The 9,149-nt window shown below is 39.6% G+C and overlaps 1 protein-coding gene across 1 annotated transcript; it reads left to right on the top strand.

Moving 5' to 3' along the window:
• The first annotated feature begins 4,247 nt into the window (after positions 1–4,247).
• On the top strand, positions 4,248–8,168 carry LOC137280835 (uncharacterized). The gene is made up of 4 exons (XM_067812033.1): positions 4,248–4,332; positions 6,687–6,887; positions 7,114–7,356; positions 7,876–8,168. The coding sequence occupies exons 1-4, from the start codon at positions 4,248–4,250 to the stop codon at positions 8,166–8,168; spliced, it is 822 nt and encodes a 273-aa protein (XP_067668134.1).
• Positions 8,169–9,149: the final 981 nt, after the last annotated feature.

Genomic DNA, 9,149 nt, shown 5'->3' with positions numbered 1-9,149 from the left:
AAGTACAAATTCTAGTACTTTTTGGTTGAGTCCCATCCGGGATTCGAACCTGTACCACACAGTGCTGGCGATTAGGTGCCTGCCTCTGAGGGTGCGGGTTCGATTCCCGGATGTTACTCAACCGAAAAAGTACTAGAATTTGTACTTTACTAAGAAAGTTAAATCCTAAATATGACAAATGTTGCGCAGATGATGCTCGTGCATCACTGGATAGTCTGGTCTAGACTCGACAATTTGGAGACAGCCATAAATGGCTGGACTATCGTTGAGTGCGGCGTAAAACTAAACTCACTCACTCTTTCGTAGTGTCCAATATTGAAGGTTTTACATTTTTAACTATCATCTTAGTAATAGTTTGATATGAGGGAAATATATGAGAGTACCTACTGTGGCGTATGATGGCCAAGTGTAATGCATTAGTGCTCAGCTGTAAATCTGATTATGATTATGATACTCTTCATCACGAAGGATCGTAAAACAGTCAGTTCGGTATCAATGTATAAGTACAGAACACACTGCATCACGAAGGATCGTAAAACAGTCAGTTCGGTATCAATGTATAAGTACAGAACACACTGCATCACGAAGGATCGTAAAACAGTCAGTTCGGTATCAATGTATAAGTACAGAACACACTGCATCACGAAGGATCGTAAAACAGTCAGTTCGGTATCAATGTATAAGTACAGAACACACTGCATCACGAAGGATCGTAAAACAGTCAGGTAGGTATCAATGTATAAGTACAGAACACACTGCATCACGAAGGATCGTAAAACAGTCAGTTCGGTATCAATGCATAAGTACAGAACACACTGCATCACGAAGGATCGTAAAACAGTCAGTTCGGTATCAATGTATAAGTACAGAACACACTGCATCACGAAGGATCGTAAAACAGTCAGTTCGGTATCAATGTATAAGTACAGAACACACTGCATCACGAAGGATCGTAAAACAGTCAGTTCGGTATCAATGTATAAGTACAGAACACACTGCATCACGAAGGATCGTAAAACAGTCAGTTCGGTATCAATGTATAAGTACAGAACACACTGCATCACGAAGGATCGTAAAACAGTCAGGTAGGTATCAATGTATAAGTACAGAACACACTGCATCACGAAGGATCGTAAAACAGTCAGTTCGGTATCAATGCATAAGTACAGAACACACTGCATCACGAAGGATCGTAAAACAGTCAGTTCGGTATCAATGTATAAGTACAGAACACACTGCATCACGAAGGATCGTAAAACAGTCAGGTAGGTATCAATGTATAAGTACAGAACACACTGCATCACGAAGGATCGTAAAACAGTCAGGTAGGTATCAATGCATAAGTACAGAACACACTGCATCACGAAGGATCGTAAAACAGTCAGGTAGGTATCAATGCATAAGTACAGAACACACTGCATCACGAAGGATCGTAAAACAGTCAGTTCGGTATCAATGCATAAGTACAGAACACACTGCATCACGAAGGATCGTAAAACAGTCAGTTCGGTATCAATGCATAAGTACAGAACACACTGCATCACGAAGGATCGTAAAACAGTCAGTTCGGTATCAATGTATAAGTACAGAACACACTGCATCATGAAGGATCGTAAAACAGTCAGTTCGGTATCAATGCATAAGTACAGAACACACTGCATCTCAAAGGATCGTAAAACAGTCAGTTCGGTATCAATGCATAAGTACAGAACACACTGCATCACGAAGGATCGTAAAACAGTCAGGTAGGTATCAATGTATAAGTACAGAACACACTGCATCACGAAGGATCGTAAAACAGTCAGTTCGGTATCAATGCATAAGTACAGAACACACTGCATCATGAAGGATCGTAAAACAGTCAGTTCGGTATCAATGCATAAGTACAGAACACACTGCATCAACAAGTTTTTGATTGTATGTTTAGTATGAAGTAAACCTTGGCCATGGACCGCTAGCAACCAAAGATGGGTTGCTTACTGGGTTCATGGGAACTTTCAGAGCATCTGATAACAGCGCGTTTCCCTGTAGACATTATGGTATTACCAGTGCCGATGTGCATTGATAATGGCTAGTTAAACAAACACTGATGAAAGGATCGAAGTGAGTTAGATGGGTCTTACATAATTATTAGCAGTATCGCAGGAATATCAGGACAGGGGACACCAGCAAATGGCTTTACCCTTTGTACCAATGTGGAGAATCGAACCTAGGTCTTCGGCGTGACGAGCGAACGCCTTGAACAAATGCTTCCCTTCCGCCCCTGACTCTCACTTACAAAACCAAGGATACTCTCCCCTCACCATATACTTACTTGCACAACATGTATGACCAATGCTGCATCGTTAGAGAATGACTTCATCGTGTCTGCAATGTCAGGCAAGCAGGCGGATTATAACTTGCTTAACTTCCATTAAATTTATTAGACCCGTTTGGGTTTCTCGTCATTTTTTCACTCAACTGAGAAGTCCTTCATGAATGTTATTTATATTTAACGCAGGGAAGTGAAAGGCATCAGGTGTTGTTTTACCTGCAATAGAAACGTGGCTGGGTAACCAACAGTGATCAAATTAGCACTGGTCAGATGTAAGACCGATATCGAGAATCGGGCGATAATTCAATGAAACCTTTTATGAGCCTGGAGATTTAATAAGGAATCACAGACAACACTGCCCGGATTGAATGTACTTTGGGGAAATATTTCAATGATTAAAATGAACATATTTAAGTCCCAGTTATGCATACCGTTGCTGATAAATAGCTTGCTTGAAGCATAATGTTTTCAACTGGTATCTTCTGTGTCTGCCTCTGGCTTGCCTCTTTGCCAATGAGGTATGGTCTTTAAGAGGTGTGATGCAACGGAGTCAAGATCAACATCTGCTCCTGTTACATGAAGTTCCCCTCAGGTAGAACCAGCTTTAGTTTACGTTTAAATACTGATAAGAAGGAACAATATTTTTGAATAATTCCTGGAGTACATGGGTTTGGTTTTACTGTAGTAATATTTGTGTATATTTGTTTGATGGGACGTTGTTTTTATAGAAGGCTACCCTTCCTCCACTTGCACTCCTGCTGGGGACAGTGTGTCAAGCTTTTCTGGTGACTTAGATTCAGCTTCACCATATCTAATGGAACTGTATCCTAGCTTCTAAGAGTTATCTGAACAAATAAAGAAGGGTAATCTGATCCCGACTCAAGAGTTTGACATGAACTGAAGCGAGGCTAGTGCTTAGCCTTGGCAAATCAAACGTTGTGTGAGCCCCAAAATCTTGGCCAATTTGATGGACCAGATGTAATTAAACTACCGTACAGTTAAATCTAATTTGTAGAAACAAAAGAAACAACAGGTTTAAACCCAAGCAGAAAACATTCACCAAAAGGCAACATTGTCCCGATAACGACACAGCTGTCTGAAAACTTCGAACCAATCATGAATCTAACTGTGTGGGATTCCTCAGAATGCATGAACATGGCTGTGGAATATGTACCGATGTTGGACAGAGCAATAACTCCAACACCAAACGAATATGCCAAAACATTCATATGTTGCCTTCAGTTGCTCCAATCAGCCAACATTTGTACTTATATTTCTGCTTTGGCCATGATTGGCGTGTACCATTCAGCTTGGTGTGCTCACATTCTCATGAACATCCGAAACTCTAACATTGCATGTCAGTTATGACGGATACACAGAGCTCACTGTTGAATCATAATTATGATGTTGATTTTCAGTATTCACATTTTCAGATCCTAGAATGCACACAGTGGAGCATTTTAACCTTGCATGCAATATTTTCCAGGTTTGGTTTTCTCTCTGAAACATCGTACGGTATAGTGTTCTGGTGTCAATTATTTACGCCTTAACAACAGCAAAATTCTCCAAAAACCAAGTGGTGTCTGTTTGATGCTTCATATACATATAAGTGGTTACAACAACAGCTTTTGGCTCGCATGAAAGTTTAAAATTTCTGAAAATGCTTTATAGGTATAACATGCTTGTTATGTCACAGAAAACCGATCGGCGTTTCAGTTGACTCACTAGTACTGCTTCTTGAGAACTTGGCGTGATGTCAAAAAGAACATTTTTCTATTGTAGTATGATAAATGATGCACATGTTGTTGCAAACATTTTCAGAGAGATCTTATTCCGACTTTGTTGTCATGGGCTCAGTTTAGTCAACCGCATCGTGTTTGATGTTTTGCATGTTCTGACGGCACGTCTCTCTGCTTGAACATTCATTTTCACGATGGCTCCTGTCAACAAGACGTCTGGCAATGTGCTCGCCATTGTAGTGCTATATCTTGGCATCTCCAACCTGCACGACACTCGGGGTCAGTATATCATGACGGATGTAGCATAGATATGTTAAACGTTTATAATTACTGAGATGTTGTTACATAATCAATTATAATATTATATTACGTCAATGTTCAACGTTGAAGGGCATTTAAACTTGGTTTGCGTTAAGGAAAGGAAGAGTTATTCACAATAATGTAGTTGACATCCCTAAATCTTGCTTTTGTAGAATCAATTCTATTTGACATTATTTGTTATGTCAACATTTGTAAAAGATGTGTGAGTTAAGGTATTTGAAGGTTAGTGAAGCTGGTGAGGACTTTGGTCGCAATATTCCGTATGATCCCATGGATATGAAATGGATTTGAATGGATGGATGGATTTGAATGGATGGATGGATTTGAATGGATGGATGGATTTGAATGGATGGATGGATTTGAATGGATGGATGGATTTGAATGGATGGATGGATTTGAATGGATGGATGGATTTGAATGATTATTAGGTTGATCAAAACGTTAGATCCACATATACATTTTATAGTGGAAAATCAAATGAAACTGAAAGTCATGTGGATACCTTTTAGAATAACTTTTGCAACGAGATAGGTATTGATCCCTTAATTGGAACAATACGTCATTAAAGAAATCTTATGAAATCAGTGAGAAATCTTTACCTATGTCTTTTTGCTTTGATAATAAATTAAAGTATGTCTATCAGTATCATGACATATTATCTATTTATTATTTATTATTATCTATTGATAAAATTGCCCGGCATGGGCGACATCAGATTCATCCATGTCTTTGGTTGTGTTAAGTTCTGGATCAATATATGAAAACCGTTTAATATTTCTTCACCAAAACATATATAGCTGACGTTTACAAGACAAGTGTTAACGGGGTTGATGAGAATATCGATGCCTTTATCCGGCTTTCTGTTTTACAACTAGGGGCAGTGGAGTAGCCTATTGGTTGAAATGTGTGTTCGTCACGTTGAAGACCGAGGTTCGATTCCACACATTCTACCCATGAATGTAGAATGGGTGTCTTGTGTGATGGAAGTTACAGATGCTGTACTACCACGAAAACATTCTGAAGGAGACTTACACAAAACATATGATCACAGCTCAACAGAACAGGTCAAAACAAATGTCTTAGCGTAAGAATCCACATTCCTGATTTGGCAGACGTCGGGGCTAGGTGATTTCCCATGATGATGCGATCATACTCATACAAATCATTTCTTAATAACACTTTCTTTTTTCTCAGTTATTACTTTATATTTAAGGTTCAAACCAATATGCATTGGTATTATAATTCATATTTATTTTGGGGATGTAAAGAAAGGAGAATTGGGCTCTTAAACCTAATTATAATGTCTGCAAAACAATTCATCTTTGCAAAGAGACGTTTAAAATCTATCCCTACCATACACGGACTAGAGCGACATCTAAATATCATATACCAGTTAATGCATGTGCAGCATACGTAATACACAATACACGAGTTTGGGGACCTTTTGGCCTTCATGTCATAACTGTAAAACTACTCTTCCATCCCTTGCTGTCATATGAAAATGTCTTAACAGTGAAAAAATCACACTATGCATGTTACCCATTCAGTGTTCTTAATGTGGAAATATATTGTATACAATAATATATTATATGTACATATATCTCAAATTATTCACTTGATTGTGTCTATAGTCATGTAGTACCTGTACCTTTCAAATAAAAAATAGTGATAAAAAATATTATGTAGGAACACACAAATGCTCATGATAGGTGTTAGGGGCAAAATTGTTTTGTGACATCTGCCCGGGATGCTGTCCTGGTTGTATAACTCAAACCAGGACACGTCCATCCTGAGGAATATGTCGTAGTCGACGGTATGAAACATCTGAAATGCAATAACTTAGTTTTAGTCCGATTTATCAATATTCCGCCATATCAGAGTGGGGGAATTTAGAGATGGGTTCAGCACATGTTTACATGTGGGCAATCCAACACGAGTCTTTTTTAACTTTAGAAAGTTTTAACTGCCTAGCTGCCCCACCATCCTGCCACATCACCCTTATCAGACACGCGTGTTGTCTTGTTATTAGTGGCTGGTGATACGAGTGTGTGTGGTACTCTTTGTATCCACAAATGATTTCCTTCTACTAAGACAGGATTTGATATTAACGTAGCTACAGGAATGAATGAGTTCTTTTACTCCAACTCGAACAATGATTTAAGAAGCAATGTGAATGTGTATGTCAATGTGTCTGCGAATGTCTGTGTGTATGACTGTGTTTGTGTATTGTGTCTGTGTGTATGACTGTGTCTGTGTATTGTGTCTGTGTGAGCCTCCACCTTTCTCCTGGTCTCTTCACATTTCCCTTGCAGGTGAAAATATTTCAAATGGGAAAGAGGCAAAACAAAGCAGTACCTGGGAAAGTAATTATGCTAGCCATGCTCTCAATATATCGTATTTAAGAGACGGAGCAATGACATTCAACGGCAACCCGTCATGGTGGGAGGTGGACCTAAGGGGTTACTTCACTATCAGCTACATCACCGTCACAGCAAGAAACCAAAGCGCAGCAAGTACATACATATATATATATATATAGTCAGTGTCAGTCCATATCCTATTCACCATCTGTATTGTAGTTGTAATGATACATTTCGGAGAATAGTCACTTTTTTATTTGAAAACACTTAAGATAGTTTGTTAAAATGGCACAACGCAATACCATTTAAAGAAACCAGTTTGTACCACCTAAGAAACATAGATTATGTGTAACACCTACCCTGAACTCTATGTTTTCAGATTCCAATTTGACAAATGCAACCGTGGAGGTGATGGACAAAGACGTCAGTCTCTGCTCTGATGTCCAGGTGGTGTTGTGTGGAAATGTGCCAAGCGTCGTTTCTGCTGGGGAGAAGTTCACCTTCACTTGCAACGCCACCTTCCCCGTCCGCTTTATCCGAGTCTCAAGGCGATCCACACGTGACGTATTCCTTACAATCGGACATGTTGACGTGCAAGGGAAAAGGACCGTGAAGCCATGTTGTGAGTAAACCATTGACTGAAACCTCTGAATCATAACATCTTATATATATATACGACCTTAGTAAGAGCTGATATGTCTTAGCTTTGTGCAAGGATGACACAAACACCGCTGATCCTAAGAGACCATTGAATGGATCTGTTCGTCAGTGACGGCGACTTTGATGTTATAGTCAAATGGTACATGGCTATCGTGCCACCCGATCTTGATTATTTACGTGCTATAACATTGGAGTTTAACGTTTAATTACTAGAACTTACTATGTTTCTAGGGCTGTATGGACCCATGTTAGCTCTGTCTAGAAAGATGATCTTGTTGTGTCGTGTCACTGTGTCCCTATGACCAGGACCGTCAGTCAGCTGACTGGCACGTTGAAGAACATCCATTCACAAATGGATTAAAAGCATCTTTTGTGGCATACTACAAACCGCCTCGCCTAAGAGTAATAAGATGCCTGAGCAATCCTTGAGTATGGGTGATGAAATCCCGTTCATACTATAAAAATAATGTATCGTCCATAGGTTCACATTACACCTCGTCGCCGAACGTGAAGGTGTCCGAGCCGTTCCTGGCCACCTCAGCAGTGACAGTCGGCGACTGTGGCATCGTTTGTAACCAGCATCATTCATGCATCGACTTGATGTGTAATTTATTGCAAGAAAATTTATCGGACAAATGGTCAACAGTGATTTATCGACCGGCTTGGAAAAAGTCAAGATTCATCATGACGCCCCATGCACGTGTAGGAGCCTCCCATGTAGTATTGTGTTTGAGTGTGGTGATATCGTGCAATAATGCTGCATACACAAAATGAATGCCATTGTAACGTTCCTCAATGGGTTTTCTTTCTACCAGACTTCAAATTCCAGGTTCCCCTACATGTTTTAAGAGTATATCAAGTTTGTGTTGTTATCACTAACTGTAGTACTACGCGGAGGGTGTTGGCCATTAGAAAGTTTCACCGAGGTAGCTCTGCAACCGCTGAGGCTACACAAATAGGCTCTCTTCATACCACATTTACAGGACTTGCTCAACGTCATCAGTAAAACCGAGGTTGGTGCTGATCGTCTCCGTACCGGATGGCCACGAGTGACTTTCAATCGACGTGTAGAAATAATAATGAAGAACTGGTAGGTGTTATGGGTGGTGACCGATAAACCAATAACCCATGATTAGGTTTAGATGAAGTCTTAAAAGATTGCGTGCAGCAGTATGACATAAGCAGCCAGCAGCCATCATACGGGATAAGTATTTTACTGTGAAAACAGTTAAGGATCTTTTTAACAGTCAGTGCTCATTTAATTATTGTTTTTAAAGGAAATTGATTTTATTGTTGAATTTCGAGGAAATTATTGTTGAAATTCCTGAGGGTACGTAAGTCCAAAAACTTTCAAGTCTATGTAAACTTACCAGTCTTTTTTAAACATAGTATTCTTGTTGTTTAAATTTTGGCTAACTTTTCCAACAACTGCCAGCAGCTGAAGGGATGGTGTAAATCCAACTGGAGTACTTATCAAAGGTACTGTAAGTCCCCATGGTCGCTAGTATGGCGAGCTACCTTCTGTTGTTTGTCTAAATGGTGATGATAGGTTTAACTTTCCTTGCTAGTTTTAGTTCAAATTGTGATATTCTAGTTGCTTTATTCTAGTTGCTTTGACGTCACTTCTCTTGATATATGGACACAGAGCACTAAGTGAAACCCGCTGTAGTTTAAGTACAGGTGAAACTGTGTTGACATTGCACCATTCTGTTCATTGTTTGAGTCCTAATTGTGTGATCGGGGAAAGGAGTTTTG

This window comes from Haliotis asinina, chromosome 4, assembly GCF_037392515.1.
Source record: "Haliotis asinina isolate JCU_RB_2024 chromosome 4, JCU_Hal_asi_v2, whole genome shotgun sequence".
In the NCBI taxonomy this organism is placed as follows: Eukaryota; Metazoa; Mollusca; class Gastropoda; order Lepetellida; family Haliotidae; genus Haliotis; species Haliotis asinina.
Note: the sequence above shows the minus strand (reverse complement) of the source record. Positions and strands in the feature narration are given on the sequence as shown.